This window comes from Indicator indicator, chromosome 3, assembly GCF_027791375.1.
Source record: "Indicator indicator isolate 239-I01 chromosome 3, UM_Iind_1.1, whole genome shotgun sequence".
In the NCBI taxonomy this organism is placed as follows: Eukaryota; Metazoa; Chordata; class Aves; order Piciformes; family Indicatoridae; genus Indicator; species Indicator indicator.
The window spans coordinates 17,521,818-17,545,073 of record NC_072012.1 but is presented as its reverse complement, the minus strand read 5'-3'; the positions used below and the strand labels follow the sequence as shown (position 1 = coordinate 17,545,073).

General features: G+C 45.1%; 1 protein-coding gene across 1 annotated transcript in view; it reads left to right on the top strand.

The window, feature by feature from the left end:
• The window catches only part of FRMD4A (FERM domain containing 4A), a 197,240-nt gene that overhangs the window by 68,565 nt on the left and 105,419 nt on the right, over window positions 1-23,256 (top strand). The window contains exon 2 of the mRNA XM_054399433.1: window positions 6,650-6,715. Coding sequence (XP_054255408.1) covers window positions 6,650-6,715 — 66 coding nt within the window. The remainder of the gene's footprint in view (window positions 1-6,649; window positions 6,716-23,256) is intronic.

Genomic DNA, 23,256 nt, shown 5'->3' with positions numbered 1-23,256 from the left:
ATGAATAGAGAGGAGAGCAGTCACTGGAACAGTTTATGCCACAGAACGAAACAATCACCAGCTTGCCTTCCCCAGGAAACTCATTGTGTAAATATTTGGGTAGGAGCCTCTGCAGGAGATTTAAAGTCTTGTGATAAAGGTAACTAAAACATTCTTTCCTTGAGAAAAACAGCTAGGATATGGAAGATCCCATGAGTAACCATGAGAGAGATTTGCTTTCTGTAATATCCGTATATAAGAGAGAACAAATGTGTATGTCAGGTCTCATTGTCACTGATGGATCTCAAAGCATTTTACAAAGGAGGTCAGCATTAGTTTTTCTATCCTCAAGGTGCAGAAGCCAAGGAAAGGAGAAAGCACACATGCCTTGTGTATGATCAGCTCTCCTGCACACTAATCCAGCATCTCACCCACACAAACACGTTCCTTCAGGTCTTCACATGACTTACAAGCGCTATCTGTGTCTGTACAGATACATTGTCCCTAGTCTTTACACACTTGTGTGTATAAATGACAGAGCTTTTGAGAAGCGGTCGTGTTCAGCTCTTCAAGTGCTTGCGGGTCAGGCTGCATGGGCAGGCACTAAAAGAAGTGGCAGATTTTCAGGAAAAAAATGTGATTTACTGAGCTGTTATTAAAAAAAAAATTGTTCTGTGTTTTGGCACATCTTCTCCATTTGAGTTCGTGATAAATCTGGCCCATGAAATGCATGTGGCCCATATTCACACCCAGCACGTGTAGCTCCCTGCCATATGTATGATCTGTTAGCACTCAGGAGTGTGTAATACACTTCCATCTCTTCATAGATCTTCAGAAGCATTAGAAATTTGAGGGGTTGATATAGATACAGCATGCTGGCTGTTGGAGGATGCTTCTGGGTGGAGCACTAGAGCTTGGATCTAGTATTTTGTCCATCATGCTCTTGTCCCAGATCCTCAGATGTGAGAAAAAACATGTGCAAACAGCTGAGCAAGCAGCAGGAACAAACAAGGAGCTCATCAGGGAACTGTTGTAATAAAAATGTATATTTTTATAGATTTGATAGTTAATATTTCCTGGCAGTGGTATCTTCAACCACCACCGTAACTTATTTACAAAATGTATTCACAGGTTCAATTATTCGGTTGTGGGTTTTACACTGCACATATAAAGACAGTTAAATGATTTAAGCACAGATCTAACCTTTCCAGTACACCAATTCAAATTGGAAATACATGTGCTGTGATCTGTGGTTTTCCCACAAATGGGATTCCGTGGCAGATTGGCCAGGTACTCACGACTTACTCCTCTCTCTGGTATCTTCCCCAGACGCTGTGGCTATAATTTGAGTCCTTGGCTCAGAGAGGCCTAAGGAGCCTCTCTCTTGTCATGCCCAGTCACTGGGCTGTAGCCTCTTCAGGGATTCAGTTCCCTTGGAGCTTTTCCCCTTTCTGCCTTGGCCAGGTGCAAGGCCTGGGTGACGTTGTTGATCTGCTAGAGCAGATTCTTCAGCTGCTACTCGAGCAGCATTTGGCTCTTGTTGCTGTCTGGGTGAGAACAAGGCAAGTTGCCTGACTTCTTGGATGGTTTAAATACTGTCCCAGGACAATTAATACCCTTTGGTAACACAGAACCCTGATGACTGGACCTATGGGATGGGGCATATCCAAACATGGCAAGGGGCACACACAGTTCACAGCTGTGTTACAAAGTTATTTACATGTGGTACATGTTTATCTGGGCCCCAGGAACTGTCCAGGTTAGCACAATTCCAAGTGTTTAGACCATTGTCTGGGCTAGGGCTTGTTTGGGGGTTTGATCCATCAGGACAACTGTCTCACCTAACTTGAAACATCTGAAAGTTCCCTCTACTTTGAGTATCAAGGTCATCTAGATGGTTAGGTTAAACCAGACACTTGACTTTTTACTTTCTGGAGTTAGGGTGAAAGGCTGTAGGCCCTTCAGAAGGAAATTGGGAACCTGTGTTGGTACAGGAAAAGACACTCACTGAGGCATGGTGAAATCCAGGACCTGATCAAGAGCAAACTCTCTTGGTTCCCTGCCACATCAAGTATCCTTTTCTGTCAGCGATTGCTTCTTGTGTCTTTGCTAGGATTTTACTTTTCCATGGTGAAGGGAAAGCCATGGTGCTGTGCCTTATCTCATTTACCCCCATTCTTCTCCAGGTAAGAGCCTTTGGAAAGGAGTGCTTCAATTTACTCCTGATAGTCTTCCTCCATCCAATCTCTGCTGCTGCTAACCTCATGCTTAGTGACCTCCTGCTCCCACATTCACACTTGTAGGGCTTTGGGGTTCCCTGACTTGTCCCCTAAGAGCTGACCACAGCCCCACCCGCAGCAATGCAGCAAATACTATAGATCAGCCAATTTGCAGAGCTTTAGAAGCAGCATATTCTACACAGACAGCCTGTGCTAAATCAGGTCTTTCTTGCTGTGCTTTGAAATGTTCCCGTTCCTTGCTCTGACAAACTAGTAGAGTTTGTATTATCTAATGATGCAAAAAGCAAATAGTCTAGGCTTCAGACACCTGGTGGAATAATAAAATGCAGAGATGGGAGGGCAAGACCATCACATTTTAGCTTTTATCAAGTAGAAAGTCTGCCTTCTACCTTATTTTCTTTTCTCTTGGAAGCATGATTTGATTCTAAAGGAGGTGAAAAGCCCCATGGCTGGGCATCCTGCCTGCAACAGGAAATACTGTAACACATCTCCAGCCACATACATACATTGTTGTCCTTTTGAGCTTCAAGCTCAAGACAAACTAGAAGCTTCTTCACCGTCTGTGTTGGTACCTGGCCTTGGATCAGGCTCCAGTGTTGAGTCTCTTTCCCCTGAGGCTGTGCAATGGTTGATGCATCCTCTTCATAGCTCTTTACCCTCTCTTGTGCAGAAAAGCCTAAGTGGAAACAGCCTGAAGACCACCACCTGGGGCCATTAACCCATAGAATGAACCTTCAAACCACTGAGAAGCACAGAAACAAGGTGACACTAAAGAAATATTCATGTGCCTTGTTGTGTGTTCACACACTGCATGATCAAATTATAATAGTGATCGTGGCCCTTGCAAGGCACTTTGCTGAGGGACAGAACTTCTGGGGACAAGCTGATGTGAAAGTGGTGTGCAGTTGTCCAGTTCTGGGCCCCTCAGTTCAAGGGCAGAGGACTGTTTGAAAGAGTCCAGTGCAGAGACACCATGATGATGGAGTGGAACCTCTCCCTTCTGAGGAAATGTTGAAGGAGCTGGAGCTCTTTAGCTTGGAGAAGAGGAGACTGAGTGGTGATCTCATTCATGCTTATAAATATGTGAAGGGTGAGTGTCAGGGGGACAGAGCCAGGCTCTTCTCAGTGATGCCCAATGATAGGACAAGGGGCAATGTGTGCAAGCTGGAGCAGAACATAAGGAAAAGCTTTTTCACTGTGAGGGTGCTGGAGCTCTCAACAGGCTGTCAAGAATGGTTGTGGAGTGTCCTTCTCTGGGGGTATTTCCTGTGTGATATGCTCTAGGTGATCTTGCTCTGGCAGCGGGGTTTGACTGGATGATCTTTCGAGGTCCCTTCTAACCCCTAATGTTCTGTGATTCCCTTTCCCATTTTTGCGAATGATATTCACAAATACCTTGCAATTAGTCAAGCATCATGTTCTGCATTTCAGAGCTTCACTTTATTCAGATACTTCATGTTCCTAGCTGTTTGCGTTTGGGATTTCTTTAAGCAGTGGAAACTGTGGGTTGGAAAAATGTGGAGAGCTAGAGAAGCAAGTGCTTTGCTGAAATGCTAAAGCACAAAATCAAACATCTCAGAAAATCTTCCCCCTTTCACCTTTTTTTTCTTATTTCAACTTTGTTATAAATGATGGAGCGTAACACAGGAGAGCTGGGCTGTGTTTCCATCTCTGCCATTGCATGTTACTGCCATGATAAGCTCACTGCTTTATCTCTTCTTGCCTTGGGTAAACTTATATTAAAACTGGACTCTCAGTGCATGCTCACCATCACAGGGATGCAGCAGATGTGTGACAGTAAGAGGACAGGAGAGATGCCGAAGCAGAGCTCAGCCACTCAGATTTTTATCTGCTGGGGTTGCCCAGCAAAGCAAGTTTGGTTTTCCTTATGCTCACATGAACACAACCACCACAACTCTTATTCCAGGCAGGGCAGGCTGTTGCAAAGCCCTTCTGTGAGCCTCTGGTGTAGCTTTACAGCTGAGCTGAAAGCTATTTAATACAGACCTCATAAAGAAAAATCTCACTCACCAATTTATATACCTTATGAGAAGCCATATTTTGCATAGGATTGCTTGCTGGAGGAAACTCTCGTAAGAAGATAATTTATTGCCATGGCAGTAACTGTCTGACATTTATGAGAAGCCTTGTTTTACAAGGCTTTCCTTTGGCTGCAATGCCAGGGCTTCAGTTGTGCTCGTGGAAAATGAGAAGGAAAGTGGTATTATTTAGTGAAGGAAAGTGCTATTGTTTCACATGCATGATACTCCTGAGGCGTGCTGGTGGGAATAACAGCAGGGGTAAAGGCTGCTTGGATCACATGGGATTGTGCATTCCAGGATCATAAATTTGGGCTGAGTTGAAGGGAAAAGCTCATTCTGTCTAAAGCTGTCTCATAATAAACTCTGTACCTTGCACAGCCACTTGAGGCTCAATAGATTTCTCAACACATCTGTTTTTTGCTATGGGGAAGAGGCTGGGGTCAGGGTAAGTGTTGATCTTTCCTGACACCAGGAAAGGTGGAGGTGGATGTGGGACAGGAGCACCCAGGAGAGCCGGAGAGGCTGTGCCAAGAGTCAGCAATTGGCAGGGTGAGGGAGATGCTGCTGGAGACAGCCAAGGTTGATGACCCCATGGCAATGGCCACACACCACCTGGACTCAAACAGGTGATGTTGATGGTGGGGCATCCACCACCACCTTCTGGATGCCAGCAAATTCAGCATTCAGCCCCACTAAGCCACATGTGGATGCATTTTAGCCTGCAGAGCTAAAGCAGAAGGCTGAGCTGTTCTTTGTTAACACCCTAAGTTCACACCTTCCCACACTCTGCAAGGCAGCTTTGCATCAAGGGCTCAGCACCCCTCGGTAGAGAGAGGTGATGGGTGAGTTCAGAAGCACCCAGGGCACTGTGGCAGCCACATCCCCAGCAGCCTTTTCCTCCCAGCCAGGATCCCGTGGATCTCTGCTCCTTTCAGGTGATGCTTTTGGACCCACCACAGCAAGAAGTATCATTAGAATGAGTTGGAGGTTTCTATAGCACTTAGGAAGGTGCCTTGGCTAGAAGGTGGTAGGTCCCTGGGGGACTGAACTGTGCTGTGGGGCTGAGCTGGGTCCATGCCACTGTGGGTCCAGGTGTGTGTAAGAGTCATGAGGCAAGCCCACTTTGAGGGTCTGCCTGTTTGCTGCCTAAGTCATGCTGAGGAAGGGATTTCCAAGAGCCAAAGAGGCTTAGGCAGTTCATATCCCATTAGCAGAGAGTGGGATTGTGCCTGTGTGTGCTGAAGGTCTTTGGGGAGTTGAGCTGGGATCTTTTACTCTGCAAAGCAAAGTTGCTCCTCACTTACGGCACTCTGTGCAAGAGAAAAAACAGGAAAGGGTTTGACTGACTGTAGAGGAGCTCCTTCATGCCACAGGTCATTTGTTTATTAGCATCCCAGTTTACAGAACCCTGAAAGTCTTGTAAAAATCTTCTATACCCAAAAGTTTTATTGATGTTATTTGTTAACAGTTGCAATAAACTATACTAGTGTGGAAACACCTTTGGATTAGAATAATCACAAGTGGCTTCCATGGTGCATCAGATGGGGATAATCCATTAGCAGGACAAGGGGTGATAGTTTTACACTAAAAGAGGAGAGCTTTGGACTAGATATAAGGAAGAAATTTTTTACAGTGAGGGTGGTGAAACATTGGAACAGGTTACCCAGAGAAGTGGTAGACGGCCCATCCCTGGAGACATTCCAGGTTAGGTTGGACGGGCCTCTGAGCAACCTGATCTAGTTGAAGATGTTCCTGATTACTGCAGACAGTTTGGACTAGATGACCCTTAAAAGGTCCCTTCCAAGCCAAAACATTCCACAATTCTGTGATCTTAAATAGAACATCCCAAGTAGGACAAGCCCATTTTGGGATTCAGGCCCAAACAGGCAGCTGGTGCAACCCGAGGGAGCGCTGTCAGCAGAGCCCAGGGAGCAGTATTGCTTGCTTGGTCCTACCTCTGGGATGGCTGAATCACTGCTGTTATGAGGTGTGGGGGAAACTTGTCTGGATGTCTCCTCCACTAACTAAGCTGGCTGCAAAGCTGGAGGCTGCAGTATGAATTGTCGGGACCCCTGTGCTGCAAACTGTCCCTCTGGCCTCATTTTTCACGCTGGAACAACGTCCTCCCAGCATCTGCATCCAAGCAGACTCCACACACTCCTCTATGACAGCTACTGGGGTGGCTTTTCTTTTTCTCCTTCCAGTCTTTTCTTTCTTTTGGTGCCAAATGAACGGGAATTGGGGGGATAAAACAGAAAAGTAAAAAACCCAAACCCTAAACCAAAACAAGACCAAAAGCAGGGCAGTGAATGGAAGGCTTCAGCCTGCGCTGGGGGAGACAGCAGTCGTGTGCTGAGCCCTGACACGCTTGCCTCTTCTCTTTTGCAGATGACGGAGGGTCGCAGATGCCAAGTGCACCTCCTTGATGACAGGAAGCTGGAGCTCCTTGTTCAGGTAGGAACTGCACATTTTGCCATGTGATAGTTTGCTTTGGCTGCAGTTTTCACTTGGCTCAAGAGAGAAAAGGGTTTCCAGCTGATTTTCTCCACAACTTCACACTGATTGCCTATGGAGCTCAGGGAGGCTGTGCTAGTGCTGGGTGGGAAGGATCTGCAATGACATATCTGTGGGAAGGACTAATTCAGGATGTATTTTGCTTTATTTATTTGTCAAAACTGTCCCTGTAACTGCCAGTGGGATAGAAAAGCAGCTCTGGTCATTTCTGACACTCTTCACTATATCCTTTAGCTATTTTTTGAGGCATTGCTCAGGTTTGAGAAATACATCGGGGGTTTTTCTTTTTCTTTGAGAACAGTATCTGCCTAAAATACTTCCAGCATGTGTTTTAATATTCCTTACTTACCATCATGGGTTGCTGGGGTAGGATGCCAGGCTCCATGCCAGAGTTAGATATGCCCCATGCATCCACCTGTGTCAGAAGTGCAGCTGGAACAGAAGAGGCTGCAGTCGTGGTGCCACAGGACAGCATTGCTTTAAATATTAGAGAGGTTGTAAATCATGTCCAACACAGATATACATTAAAATAAGTCTCTGCTCCATCTGCCTTTTTTTTTATGTTTAAAAACAATGGAAAATCAGCAAAAATTATATTCTGTTGCTGCCTGTGTAATGATGGGCTACTGGAAGCTTTCCTCACAATTTTGGCTGATGTCTCAGAGATCACCAATGGGTTAATAACAAGAATTAGTGGAATGTCTTTCCTTTTACAAACTGCTGGCCAGCCACAGGCAGCCCAAGAAGCAGGAAATGAAACTTCCCATAGCACCCAATTTCCCCGGCTGCAGCTGATAAGCCAGGAACCAGGATGGGATCCTGCCCAGCACAGACAAAACTGAATGGGGATTGCTGAAGGCCACTTGAATCACCGGAAGCACATTCAGCCTCACTTTCTGGAAAGCTGCTTAAAAATACCAAATGTTTGTGGGCAACCGTTTTTCAAGTACATAGTCGCTGAGGAGGTGAAATCCCTCAGGAATCCCCTCAGAATCCAGGACACTCAGTGTGGTCAGAGAGTGTCTGGATAAGTGTGAAAGAGCCAGGCCAGAGCTGGAATGAGAACAGCTAAATCAGGATGACTAATTAAAAAAAAAACATCATTCCAATGGTCTCTGCACACGAGCATCTCAGCACCATGCTTCACTGGGCTCTCACTGATGCTTAGCAGCTGGCTGGGGAAGTTCACCCACCTTCACCACAAGGATGCAACACTTGGCTTCCTCTTCCATATAGGTGTCTTTTTAAGTGTTTCTTAATTCAATTAAAAATGAATGAGCTGTTGCAGAACAGCTCTGCTACAGCACTGCTCACAACATTAATAATCACAGTTTAAACTATGCTGCAGGGAATCTATATGAGCTGCCCTGGTCAACCTGCTTATTTGGGGTTTTATCAATAACACAAAAACCCCATAGTGAAGAGGAGGCTGGTTTAAGAAGCTCTGTGCCCTCTTCTGAGTGAGCAGGAACAATGTGACATTATTATTTTAAGTGGTCAATCACACCTTCAGTAGGCATTTCTTGTAATCAATACAGGAAGTGAATTGCCCTGTAAATCACACTTAACTAGTTTGCAAGTGACCCGTGCCTGAATTTTATTCATACAATAAATTGTTTTACTGTTTTCGAGTAACGTATGAATGGAGAAAGCCAGAAGGGATGATTATGGAAAATTAATATCCAGAAAAAGCAGTAACCTCTGTTGCATGCATTGACCCAGCTCTCTGAGCAGCACTATGCCCTTCAGATGCTTTTCTGGTTAAATGAGTCTTTTCAGTGCTGTCAGGTAGACTCTACTCAGGGCAATAGTAAATAAAACACTTTGGGGTGGAGCAGATGACAGAAGAAGAGGATGTTTGGATTTCAGTATGTCTCCAATATTGATACTCTTTGCAGATGTAGGCACATTGCTTTGGTTTGCTTCCTATAAAGCACAGGCAAAGTCTCCAGCTTTTGGGTGGTCCTAGTGCTGCTCCCCACTTGAGGCAGACATGGGCTGGTGCTACCCAGATGAAAAACGCTTTGCCTTGGCATGTCCCAGATTAACTAGCTCTCTCTGGGAGCAACATGCACTTCACCAGGGGAAATCTCAACCCATATTGTTTGCAACTTGTGGTGATATTTCAGATAAAAGTTGTGTTGTAATCTCTGAGCACCACTATTATTAGCTTATCTTGTAGCTGAAGTGAATACAAAGATGTAAATAAAAATGTTCATCCAACCCTGGGCTTTTGGCTGTCCCTTCAAAGCTGTATTTTTCTGTGGGGATCTTGCCATGAGCTAGAACAGAGGGTGATTTGCTGGTTTATGCCACAGAAAAGGTTTCTTCATAGCTGTGTTGAGTCTTAATATCTAGACCTGAATTGGTTTGAATCACTTAGGAGCTGGGCTCTTAAATTCTCATGTGAAAATTCCTCCCTTCCACCAACCTCAACCTTTCCTGAAGCTTTTCTATAGCTAATTTCACATTCCTGTGGCAAATTTATGAGACCACTGGGAACTGGTAGAATGGATTTCTCTACCATGGGTGAGGTCAAAATAACATCCTAAACTGGATCTGGCTTTATGCAGCCTTACAGTGCTTGATGTCAAGTGATGTCAAGTGCTCTGCTTAGAAAAGGGCTCAGGGATCCTGCTGCTCTATCTGGGTATGGAAAAACACAGCAGAAGAAGCTGGGTATGATTGAAAGAGGGAAATGGGTACATCTCCTTCAAAAGGCTGCAGAAGGGCTCATGGAGCACCTTGAAACTGCTTAGGCCAGTGGCTTTGGGGAGCTGAAATTATTTCCTCTCCTGCTGCCTTGAATGCTGCTGGGCAGAAATAGATGCATCTGGGAATGATCAGGGTGTTTGCAAAAACCAGTGTATTAAGCATGTGTGCTCCTTTTTTTGTCTGCAAATTAGCTGTGATCAGTCTCAGGGGTTTATGAATGTCGTTCAAAACGTATCAATTGATGGCTAATGAGGACCACACTTCAGGCTGAAGGAGGATGGCAAGTGGGAACTGTGTTCCTGTGGTTGCTCACAGGAGTCAGCCTTGACTGTGAGGCAGCTTCACCAGGCCAGATTGTAATGTTCTGACACCACAAATTCTCTCCTGAAACTACAAAGACCCCTCACACTGGCCATACAGCTGTTGCCAGTGGGAACCCCTCATGCATATATGTTTTATTTGCATTACTGAGCCCCAAAAGTATGATTTGGGCTCAGAGGCAGCATTTGTAACCTCTTTTCGTGAAGGCTGGCTTGCTTCAGTGTTGGCACCTAAAGCACAGGCTTAGGGTTACCACCATCAGGGAAAAAATCCTGGGTTTAGTCAGTCAAAGGGTCCTGACTAAAGCCTTTTGCTTCCAAGCTGAGCAGCTGCAGTGTGGTAGAGCAGCAGCTAAGAAAAAGCAGAAACACAGTCTTTGCAGATAAAAGAAAGCCCTCCCCAATGTGCTTTGTCAGATAAATGCTGAAATTTAGAAGGGCTAATCATAAACAGAGACAGAGGGGGATCATATGGAAATCTCCTCCTGAGGGTCTGAAACTCAAAGCCTGTTTGATTTGGGATTAGGAAGAAGAGTTGCATTTGGTACGTGTTTCATTTGATAAATGCCTGTTGATGATCTGGTGTGTGGCAAGTTTACATAGGATATTTTCTTGACAGCATTTTCTTTCTGAGCAGGAGCAGAGCATGGCTCTTTGGATCTCCTACAATCTGATGTGTGTTGTGTTTTTTTCCCCTCTTTTTTGTTTGACGCATGTTTAGTTTCTTACACAGTTTTTTGGGTTTTTTTTTAAGTGTTTGGCTTTATCCAGCTAATCCTTTTCAGTGAGTGAGTTTCTTTCTTGCTTCTGGAAAATGGATTTGCTCACGTTCCCCAGTCTCAGCCTCCCTATCAGTTATATGATTTCCTTATAACCGAATATCATTTGTCTGTTGCACATGAAAGGTTTGTGTTGCTTTAGTTAAAGACTTGCATAATTGGCAATGCATTCCCTTTCATCTGGGGTTTTTAGAAACAGTCTTTTTTCCAGGCTGGCTGAACCAGGCAGCTTGGCTTGCTCCCGGCTCCTGTGCTGACTGCCGGTGCCTGTTATCTGACAGCAGCTCCAGCAATTGTCATCCAGAAGTGTAAAGCCTCCTAATTCTTTCACTCTGGAGGAGCTATTGCAGAAATAGTACTCATCCGAGGCTCCTAGCAGAGCTGCCTGTGGGGTCTGGAGAGCTCTAAAATGTAATCATAGAGAAAAAATGGGCTTTTTTGTTTCAAACTTTCTCCCCAAGGAGCACTGAGTCTGATTTGGAAGAGTTAGGGAGAGATGTGGGGGTCAGGACCATGCTCGCCTGTAGGTATTTGGTTGGTTAACCCACTTGTTATCACTTCTGAAGTAAATCCTGCTGCCCAAAAGCTCAGGGTAAGCTAGGTAAGCTGGCAGCATTTCTGTTCCCCAGCTGCAATGCAAGAGCATCCAAAACCATGTGAACACTAATATGTGTAAATGCCTAATATGTGTAAATGGGATGCACAGAACATCCCTTTCCAGTCCTTTTGCCTTGTGCAAAAGGTGACTGGCTCTACTCTGAGTGGATCAGAAGTCCTTTGAAAGCCCAGGACTTGTCTCTAGCATGCCTGCTGGGCTTCAGCATCTCATACCCAGGAACCACTCCAGACTGGGAGACACTGGTAGCTGTGAGCTAGCGCTGCGCTGGCAAGATACGTCATGGCCTGGTGACTCACTGCCACATGAACAGCTGGCATCAGCATGACTGTCCCAGTGGAAAGGTTCAGTTCAGAGCACACCAATGTCCCTTGCTGCTCTGAGCTTAGCCTCACTGGCACCTGGCTGAGCACACTGTCCTGAGGGAGATACAATATCTTTTGAAAGCAGTAACTCCACTAATAATGGTTAGAAGGAGAAATCCAATTTTCTACCTTCCTACCAGATGCTGTAGAGTTTTTGGCAATATTTTCACTGTTGCTCATGGTCAGGAAATTGCAGTCAGTGGGGATTTACCTGTGTTTCCTTGTTGCCTCACTCCTGTATGCCACTAAGTGGGGTTGGCATAACAAGCAAAGGTTCCCTTCCAGGAGGTGCTAAGGATGGCACCTACCTGCCATTGGGGAGAAGTTGTCTAATTTTGGATAGAGGTCTTGCATGAGGACCAGAGCAATATATCACATCCTCAAACTAGGATAAACAATCTCCTCTGGGAATTCACGAAAGTTGCAGGGAAATGGGGTCCAGCCCTGCTCCATTGCTGGAACTGGGGATTCCTTTAACAGTACCCAGACTGGTGCAGAAATTCAGCCTCACAGCCCTGCCCATAAATGGAGACATTTGGGTGTCAGTAGCTGTCCTCGCTGTGTGACAACTCGGCTCCATGTAGCACTTGCAGCCTCTTCTCCAAAAGTGCTCTCTTCCCACCCAGCCTCTTCATACCTGAACACCTGGAAAGTGTCCCTCCATCTCAATGCAAGAGCTTAGCTTTGGTTTGGCAACTGCCCTCTGAGGGGATTTGTAGCTGTGGGTTGGTATGTTTCCCCTCTCACAGAAAAATGGATGTTTTCTGCAGGGCAGACAAATAATTGGAGACCAGGCTGAACTTGAGTGGGGTTTTGTGCTAGGAATCTGACAGAATCCAGTCCCTTGCACTGAGAAATATGTGCCGAAATTGGATTTGGATCAGAATTTAAAATGGATTGTATATGAAAGGGTGCTCAGATCTGTCTTCTAGAGAGGAGGCTTTTTGTCCCCTAACTAACTGCAAAGCTAGGACTCTGGTATGTCTGATTTCCAAACCAAATCCTGATTTATTACAGTAAGACTATAGTCGAGCTTGGTCTGTGTTTGGAAAATTGCAAAGTAGATTTTTAAATTTCTTTGATGTTAAAAATTATTAAGATCCACAGCTTTGGATCAGCTTGGGAGCTGTAGAAGTGTCTGAGGTGGGACTTACATCACTGAGACAAGCCATACATTTCCCCCTCCACAGACTGGGGCTCCTGGCAGTGTGAAGCTCGCTGTCTTCTCCAGGAAAGTCTCTTCTGGCCTTCTACTACCTCTTGAGCCCCTGTTTGACAGTTTTGATTGTCTTAAATACAACAAGCATGGCTACAAATGAGGCAAATACATGTCTGGATTTGGTTACCTTGAGAAGTGGAGGGATGAAGGAGATAGTGCTCTGCACAAAGGGTGGTAGGACCCTGGATTTGAGTCTGGTCTCACTAAGCAACCAGTGAGCTGTGAGCAAAGAGCTTTTGTGCTGAAAGTTGGCTGTTTACCAAGGAGTAACATTAGGAAAATATGTTTAGCATTGCTTCATGGGGAATGTGAAGCCGGGAGGGCTGTTGGCTTTCCCAGTCATCTCACCTCCTACAGACAAGGTTGTTGCACCACACATTGATATTGCCTTAGACAGGATTAGGGGATAAATTAAAACAGGGGAAGGTGAGCCAAGTCTGCTCCCAAACCCAGCCTTTCAGCCTGCAAGGTGTGACTGTGTTAACCTGCTCTACAGAGCCTCACTAATTCCCTCAAAAATCATCCACCCCTGCCATCCATGGCCTGCAGAGCATCTGGGGTCAGGCTGGAGGGCTGTTGTTCCACAATTCGTTTCTCAGCTTAAGCTCCAGTGAACCCAGAAGCCCCAGAAGTTGAGCCTAGAGGGGAGAGTGTTTGCTGGGAAATGGAAGAACACAGAGGCAGAAAAGAAATATATTTGATATGCAGAAGTAAAGAGTGAACAATTCAACTTAATAGCCAAGATGAACCTCAGGAAGGATGAAGGTGGAAAGGCTCTATTGTGAGGGCAAAATTAAAGAGATTTGTGACAGGAGGTGGGATGAGCATCTCAGGGAATTCCTGAGCAAGGCTCAGAAACTAGGGTTGGAAGAGCTTCTGCTGTGCACTCTGGCTTGACTCCAGCAAGGCCAATGCAGTGGTGCTGGCCACGAGAGGCTGGTCTAAGCACAGAAGCTCCCAGATGTGCTTATGTGCTCCAGCTTCCACTGAGCTGACTGCGAGTGTCCATGGCACAGTGAGAATGGGCACTGTCCCTGTGCTGCAGATGGCACTCCTTGAGGGAGTGCTGGTGGAGAACAAGCTCTGCAGTCAGATGCCAGCAAGGCAGGCCGTAGGGAGCAAACTGTCAGGTCAGGCTAGTCAGTGAGGTTCACCAGGTGCAGGATTTGAAGAGGTCAAGTCAGGTGCACAGCTCCAGGGCAGGGATCAGCCATGAACCCAAATGGGCAGGGGGCACAGAGGACCTCCAAGAGGTCTGCTGTGCAGTAAAGGTCAATCTGGTCAAGCAGCTCTAGAGAAAGCCAGGCTGTGTCTGGAACAGCAGGACTAGAAATTAATGAAACCCAGCAGGAATAGCTGCATCCCTCCAGATTTGTTTTTCAGCCACCTGCAAGTCAGCATAGGCATGGGAGGAGCATCAGCAGAAGATGGGACAGGTAGAGGCAGGGGGTAATAGATGCTAGGAGCAAAGTGACCCTGGAGAATTAGTTCAGTTAGGGCTGACCTCTAGCCTATGGCAGAGGTACCTCTGTGACGTAACAGAGGTTAACTGGGGTGTATGATGCTGCCCTGGACAGTAGTGCTGCATGTACCCCTCTTTCTGAGCTTCCTGTTGGTTTCTGAACAGAGCTAAGAGTGGATTTCATGCTTTCATGCCCTAAGACCCCTGTAAGCACACCTACATGTCTGTCAGGCACCACATGAGGAGCCTCAGGGAGCGCAGTGACAATGCTTACAGCATCATAATGCCAGGGAATGGCAATGATGCACCTCTATGGAGGGAAATGAGGGTGTGATTTCCAACAGCCTGCATAATCAATATCCCTATTATCAGTCTTTCAGAATAAATTGTATTTAAACTAATACAGACTGGGGAGCCATCCATGAGCTGCCAGGAGAGAGATAAGCTGAAGACATACATTTATTCATAATGCACATGCTGAGAGCTGGGTGTTCTTTACAGCTGGCCAAATACAAGTGAAGACCTTCACTATTTCCCTTTTTCAGTTGTTCTGCTAAAGTCTGTCAAATACCCTTAATTGTGGGCACAGATGGTGCTTTTCAACCTCATAGGGTGGCAGCTAGTGACTAGCCCAGTGAAACATCTGGTGAAGGAAGAAATCTCTTCCCTTTCCGAGGATTAATTCCTACAAGTTTTGTAGAGCATCAGCAATTTAAGCTGCCCTGGTGACCTCCCACCACATATAGCAGTACAGGAGCAGCATCTAATGGCTCTGTTACGGAGAAAATGTCTCTGTTACGGAGAGAAAATGTCTCTGTCACAATTGCTTGGGAGAAATTCAAAAATTCACTATTGTTTCTGCTCAGCTCAGCTGCTCCATGGCTTTTGTTAATGCCTGGGCCAACCTGCCAGTGTTCAGCAGTGGTTGTGAAATACATTATTGTAGCCCATGAGATGCTGCTCCAACCACAGACTCCCCAGGGACCCCAGCCTCGCTTCCCCCCCTCAGGGTGACTGCAAGGGATCCACAAAGTGCAAAGGTAGAATTAAATGCATTTTAACAGCAGGATGATGGGGTTGAAATGCACAGAGCTCCTTCTGCTCTCTGCTTCTATTCCTTTGTGGTTGACCACCCCTTGTGTTAGTGCTGCATCCTATTCCTTGCCCCCAACTGCAGCTTGCCTGAGCACCTGCCATATTCAGACCATGGCAGTCACTGCTGAGGTTCATCTCATTTAACTTGAAGCACACACAGAGTAGGCATCTGTGCCCAAGTTAGGCTTTTACAAGTGGTGGAGAGACGAGGGCACTTGTAGGGTATGGCTGAGCTCATCCTAAAATAGGTTGTCTGAATTTTTTCTCCTTGACTGCAAAAGTAGCCTCTGCAATTACATCTTAGGAGGGTCTTCAGACTGTGCATGGTTATGTGTGACCAGATTAGTCCCCCTTTGGCTCTGAGTTTTTCTTATATATCCCCGTGCCTAGATGAGGAAACCTAAACAGTAAATCCAGGTAAGAAAGCACTAAATGTGGCACAGGAAAAAAGCTGCCTCCTGGAAGGCAATGGGAATAGAAAATTATTTTTTTATAGCATGGTCTAAGTGAGCAGTTTTGAAAAATAATAACATATGTACCAGATGATTTCAGGAGATATTGAACAATCTAGAAGAGAGTAGCTCAGAAGAAATGATGAGCAAGGCAGCGTAGCAGATTTGCTTTCAAGCCAAGGTATAAAGATGTGCATTTCTAATCCGAGCTGGCATTTCAGGATGGAGCATTTCTCCTTATTGCTGCCTTTGCACTGTGCAGTACAAATGCCACACTTGATTGTCTGAGCTACATTACTCAGCATATAGAAAATGGGTTTCTTTTCCCTTTCCCTTTCCTTTTCAGCCTCAAGCAAATGCAGCTTAGACAAAAGTTCTCAACATTCAGCCAAAAGGCTCTTCCTTCATCATGGCAAAATGAGAGCCTCAGCCACAAGAGAGGCTCCTAGGCTCAGGGGTATTGCACATAATGAGTAAAAAGGGTTTAAAATTGTTGCCATCTCCCTGGGAAATAGTTTTATTTCCTATTCCCTTGCAGCAGGTAACCAAAAGTTGCAGCAGGTTGTGGCTGTGTGGTGTCAGGGTGTGATGGTTTGCCCACAGTAATGCATTCAGGTTGGTTAGTTTAGGGCTCACACAGACATGGGTTTCAGCATCACAGCTGGCAGTGGCACTGAGTAAAGCAAAAAGAAGCTGGGTCTGGCATCATGGCACTACCAGCTAAGGCTGCTGGGGCTGGGTCACCTTGCTTCCTGCAGCATGTGAATGAAAGGAGACATCAACGACCACACAGAGGGCAGGAGGCTGGAGGCGGGCAGCATGGGGATGCAAGGAGACCACACTGCCCTTCCCAAGTGAGTCCTGGGTACTCTGGTGCCCTGCCCACCCAACAACCTCTTCCTCTACAGTCCCCATTCATTCCCCCTGCCTTTGCCCTGGAGTCTGTTTTTCAGGCCCAGACTTTTTGGAAATGATGAACATTTTGTCCTCAAGTGATAGAGCAAATCTCCATCACTTAGCCTGCTCCGTATTTCCAGTGTGTGGCTTGTTGGTCCTTTCTGTCTGTATTTCTGGGAAGTGCCTACTCATGAGGAAGCTTTGGGCAATCTGATGTCAAAATGGATTTGTCCCTCTCTCTGGTGGTTTACTTTCCTGGATTGCCCTCCTCCTCCAGGGATGTGCTGTCTTGATGACAGCAGCATGCCTGTGAACTCAGTGCCCCGAGAAGGAGCGCAGCAGACACAGCGTGTGCTGCCAGCACAGAAAGGCTGCCTGTGGCATTCGTGTCAGCTGTGATAGGGGATGTCAGAAAAAACATCAGCTTTTCTAATTTGCAGGACAGAGGAGATGGCTTTTGGCTTATAATTAGGTCATGTTTATAAAAAAAAGAAACTGCATGACCTCATCATGATCAACAAGACATGTGCTCGTTCTTCTCTTATGTTCCTCTCCCGACTTCTCTGGGAAAAGCAATCCTTTTGTATGAGAGTCTGTTATCATCCAGATAGGATGTCTTTACTTTTCCATCTGTCTGTACTCATAGACAGTTCATTACCATTACGTTTGAATTAAAACTTTTGTTATTACCTTTGCTGGGAAAGTGCCTACATTTGGGGGAGAAGAAACACAAATCTAACCTGCCTTGGGAGGAAATTTGAGTCTCTGTCTTGGTAGTAGGTCAAACCAGAGACTTGGAGGTAAAGCTAGCAAAGTATGCCAACTTTAGGAAATGTTTATCTTCGGTAAAATTGAGCAATACTATATATTTTGGCTTAGTGATTCATCCTTAGTTTTGGAGTGGACTTTCCCTTCTGCTGTGCTGCCCATCTCTGGAATTCCTGTTACCAGAATAAGAATAGTCTCTCCTGTGCAAGCAGACAGCAGGCCAGCAGTGCAGCCCAGTCCTTGGTACATCTGCCTTTAGGAACGACCATTCCCTGCATTCCCTGGAATAACATGGAATGAACAGTACAGATATCTCCTTATTCTCTCATGGGCTTGGGACATTTTGGGCTGCTGGCCAGAAGGCTGCCAATTTGCAGAGGCACCTCTGACTCATTGCTAGTGTGCAATCGTGTGGTTATGGTGAAGGATGGAGAAATAAAGGGAGGCTTGAAGCAGGAGGTGCAGCAGTGACTAGAAGTGACCTGACAAGATTGTGAACAGGCCAGCAACTCTCAGTTCATCCCTGCCCTCCTAGTTTGGCAGACCAGTGTTAGAGACTTGGGCTTGTCAGAGTAGATCTTATAATGTCTTGAAGTTACACTTCTCTCCTGGAAAATAAATGAATTAAGGAGATTTGCCTTTGCCCTTTCTAAGAATAAAAGAAAAGGAACCAGCTGAGCCATTTACATTTAATTTTGTCTTCTCTCTTCGAAGCCAGGACAATATTTTCATGCATAGAGTTGTTCTGACCCACAAAGTGATGTGGGCAATGCTGTTGCTCACGCTTCCTCAATCTCTCTGATGTTCATTGAAGGAGACCATCCCAGTACCCATGCATCAGCCTCATGTAGCAGACAAACTGTTGCATCAGAGGAGGCTCTGGCTGCTGAGGAGCTCAAAGGCAAAAATATTGAGGGTTTTGACTGTGGCATTTGGTTTCTCTTGGTTACTAGGAAGGCTGGGTTGGTTTTGTTTTGTTTTGTTTTTAATTGAATTCGCTCTTTTGAGAATGTTTCAGCAGTAGATGCCTAATGAGGATACCTTTCCACTTAGACTCTGCCTTTACTCCTCATTACTATCACTAATGGACAAGGGATGAATAAGCTCATTTCTTGGTGTTCAGTTCAGGCTTATCTTCCATAATTCTCTGATTTTTCTTGGCTTGAGTAACCAGAGTGTTTATACACATAGATTATATGTACTAACATGATTAATTTAAAGAGGAGGAAGCACTATCCATGTCCCTCACCTGGTCCATCTCATGGAGACTGGTGCCCATTTCTTAGGGCTCCCTTAGCTCCTCTATGCCAAAGTGGGACCACAGGCAGCAGCTGGGTTAAACCTCAACTTCAGTGTCCTTTGTCTCTGCACCCATGTTCCATTCACTGGCCTTCTGCTACTGTTTTGGCAACCACATCTCTAATAGTACAAACATCTGCATGCTCCAGCACAGCCTTGGGGCCAGGCTTTGGGAGCTGGGGATGACATTTCAGCCCTAGTAGGGCACAATATATCTCTGAAGATGGAGACCCCAAATATTTCCAGAAACTGAGGTGGTCACTTGCATATTTATAGAGGATTTTCCCAAATTATTCAGCAAAAATCTCTGTTGCAGAATCATTTGACCGTAAGGCAGACTCAGTATGATTCAGAGCTTGTCACAAGCGTTTTGCACAGCTCTAGCACTTGGGCTTTAGTGGATGATTTAAAGCAGTCCTTTCCCTGAAAAACACTATGGAGGCAGCTAGCATGAATTATTATTTATTTTCGCTGCGTGGACAGTTGATCAGTAACAGATGTTTCTAATTGCATTAAGCAAGTGGAAATAATGAGAATTAGATGGCAGATTCATCAGGAATTTACATTTAGATTGAGTTACAATTTGCTGTTAAAAAACCCACAAACCAACAACAACAAATTCAATGGAGACTCATTGGCTCTTCAGCAGAAATGGGAGCCTATTATTTTTCATTATTATTTGATTATTTTAAAATGAACTGTGTTACTGTACTTAAAAATATTTGACTCAAGGTGATGATTTAATATATGTGCATTGTGTCTCCTGAAAAGGATATGGAGCAATGACATTGTTCATCAGCAAACATCTCAGGGCCATCTCATTTAACTACATTCTTAGGCTGAAAGGTTGGACTAGATGATACTTGAGGTCCCTTCCAACCTGGTGTTCTGTAAATCTACTTCTCCACCTCTCCATTAGGGTCATATTGAAAAACAAATGCAAAACGAGGGCAACCACAACCACATCTCATAGTGCTGGTGCAAAACTTGGCCACATCTGGATGGTGGTGACTGGATTGGGCTCACCCAAACCTTCTGCATCCCTGACAAATCGAATTAAGTTGCACTGATGGAAGACAAACTGCATGTCCCTTCTTGGGCACCACACTATGCCGAGTTTGGCAAGAATTTCAGATTGATTATCCCCATGCTGTGCATTGCAGGCAGCTGATGTAAAGCCAGCCAGAGCAGGGCAGAGGTGGGTTCACTGTCTGCAGCAGGGTAGGGAAGTGAGCAGGGCTTTAGCACAGAGAGGAACAGTGTCTGCTGCCTCGAAATGACACATAGATGACAATTATCTCCCAATTCATGCCAAAAGAAAATGAGCTGTCGTTCAAACCACTGGAGATTTTTCCTTCTGGGACTCTCTCATGGCTTCTTTTTTTTTTTTTATCTCCTAGATTTCAAGTTCAGCTTCAGACACAGAAATATGTGAATCCCCCATCAGCAGAGAAGGGATTTATGTGCAGAATATTATATGTCTCTGTTAAGTGCAGAATCCAAGCTATAATAATTTTTTTTTAACTAACTAGCTGGCTCAGTTTTTAATTGTTTTTTTCTTACTTCTGCCTAATGAAAGCCTTACCCGGAACTCCTTGAGGTCAGAGACTCTTGTCTATCAGCTTCAGTAGGCTTTGGATCAGATTTCAAATCACTGATTCATTATTAATTACACATCTGGGACTCCCTTTTCAAAGAGTTCATTGTTAAATAAATTCACTTTTAGTCATTACAGACTTGGCATTCTTCTGCACTTAATAGAAGTCTGGCAAACCAGTAAAGAGCCATAGGCCAACTTCTCTTCTGGTATTGATGGATGAATCTCTGCTGAACAGCAGTGGTTTACACTATATGGATATAAAATATCTCTTTTCTCTCATACAACCACTTTCTGTCTCAGACTAAGTCTGTGTTTGAAACTTTTGCCTTTTTTATGATTTCTCCGCATTTTCTCATAACTTTTCTCTACCAGCAAGAGTTCCTTTGTGGATCCAAACAATGCAGGAAGAAATACCTTTGCCATCAAGTTTCCTTTCTCTTCAGAGAGATACTGGCACCTTTTTCTTAGGACAAACTGCAGTCACACCTTCAGAGCCTCTCAGAAGAGCAAGCAGGCAGGCAAACGTTTTCCTGGTCCTTAATGGCAAATAGAATGGAAAATGTCTTTCTAAACATTTATGATCTTTACTGTAGTTCTCAATAATCCAGTTCAAATCCAGACATCAAGACATTAAAGTGACCAAGGAGGTGTTCTAGAGGCTCCATTTACCCAGAGGGATAACATTTTGGTAAGGGAATATGCAGAAACAAAGATTTTCCTGTTGGAGTCCATTCAACAGGTGGTTAGGCCCTAGATGAAAAAGCAGGACATATTATGTTGTGATTTAATGGCACAGAGTATTCCCACTTTGTAGTCGAAGGCACAGGGACCAGCAGCCCATGTGGGTGTTTCCTGTGCTACAAGCAAGGATCTTCTAAGCTACACTCATCCCATCCTCTGCTTCTATAAGGGCCACCTAGACATTTTGGGAAGAAAGGATGGGGCAAGTCCTTTTTTCCTTCTTCTGGTACCAAATTAGAGTTTTAAATGGGTCTGAATGGGTCTGGTTAATACGAATGTCCAAAGGGAATGGTGAGGTTTCATCTGAATTATTCATGTGACAGCTCCACATTTTTCAAAGCTTTCACATAATTGACAACTGTTTAAGTTATTTGGAACCAAAAATCGATAGAAACACAACTCCCACCATTTAAATAATGAAGCTGTGAATGTTTATTAGAGGCAGACACCCACCAAGGCCATGGCTTGCTTTCAATGAAAGGGATAAAAATCACCACACAGTTGTGGAGGGGACTGTGAAGGAAGAGGGCATTGAAACACTGGGGCACTCAAACCCCTGAGCAGTCAAAGCTATTTCACCATTGCAATTCAGGCATCTCTCCTGTTTCACACAGCAAAGAACAAAAGCCCTCCTCTGCCCAAATTCACCTCCCTCAGCTTCTCAGAAATCACATTAAATACAATTATACTTTTCACCCTCACTTTATAGAAAGCACAACTCTTTCGAGACCTGCTGCCCTTCAACATTAGAAATGACAGAGGCACACACTCCTTGCACTAGGGGTGGGTTCACAACTATCTGGTAGAATATCAGAAAGGAGAGAGAGAACTGTCACACAGGCAGCATGGCCACTGGGCGGTCAGCAGAAATGCCTTCAGTTCTCAGAGGGCCACCAAGGTCTCCAGCATAATCTTCTGGAAGTCTTTGTGCTTCCAGCAGCAGGAGCTGACAGCAGCATGACTGATTGCCAGACTGCCACAGCTTGTGAGACCGGCTATGTCACTTGAAGAAATGGACTGGGAAGAGCCTCTCTAATTTCCCTGCCCACACTGCTGCTTTAGGATCTGCTTCTGCCCATCGTTCACATCGGGTTTAATGAAAGCATGGACAGACACCGTTACTTAGTCACTTGGATCTCACTTTGCAGTGAGCAGTTGTCTGGGTGAGACTCAGAAAGAGACAAGGTGTGTTTGACCCTACCCTGTGGCCCAGGGGAGTGAGGGGCACACCCACAGACAGGAGATTAGAGGCCAGACTATCAGTGAGGATGTAAGTGGAATAGCACTGGTTTACTGTGCCTTTGGACCTACGCATTGCATAATTCTTTCATTCTGCTTCAAAGCTAAAGCAGTTTACTTAGCTATCCCATTTCTTGTGGTCTCTGACCACTTGGTTTCCCTTAGCATCTGAGCTTTGCCACAAGGCATTAAGAAATGTAACCAACATCTGGCAAATGAGGTTCAGCTTTTCTCTCCTGACCTTCCCAGGGGAAGAACTCTCCATCTGATGTGCAGTATTTTCCTAGTATGCTTTACATTTCAATGTGCTAAGCCAGAAGCTTCAAAATGTTGTGGTATCTTCTTCATATGGCAGCTTTATACATGCAGATGATTAAACTGATGAGAGCACCCAAGAATCCAAATATGTGTCAGCTCCAAGTTCTTTAGGGCAGAGAGTGTGTAATATTGCTGTATGTGTGAAGAATCTAACAGTGGAGTCAACAATTTTGACTATATCCCTAGGTATAAGTACGGATAAAGAAGATGACTGCACAAAAACCTATGCAGCCATTTTGTTTCTAAAGATACCCTCTTCTCCAGTCTCAGCACATGAGGATGTAGATCTCTTTAAATTTGATTAGTTTCCCTGCGCTTACAAGTGGTGTGTAGGACATCTGCTGGAGAGAGTCCAATGGAGAGCTGTGAGGATGATTGCAGGACTTGAACATTTCTCCTGTGAAGAGAGACTGAGAGAACTCAGGCTGTTTAGTCTTGAGAAGAGAAGGCTGAGAGGGGATCTTAGTAATGGCTACAAATACCTGAGGGGTGGGTGTCAAGATGAAGGTGGCAGGCTCTTTTGGTCATGCACAGTGACAGGACAAGGAGCAGTGGGTACAAGCTAGAACACAGGAGGTTCCACCTCAACATGAGGA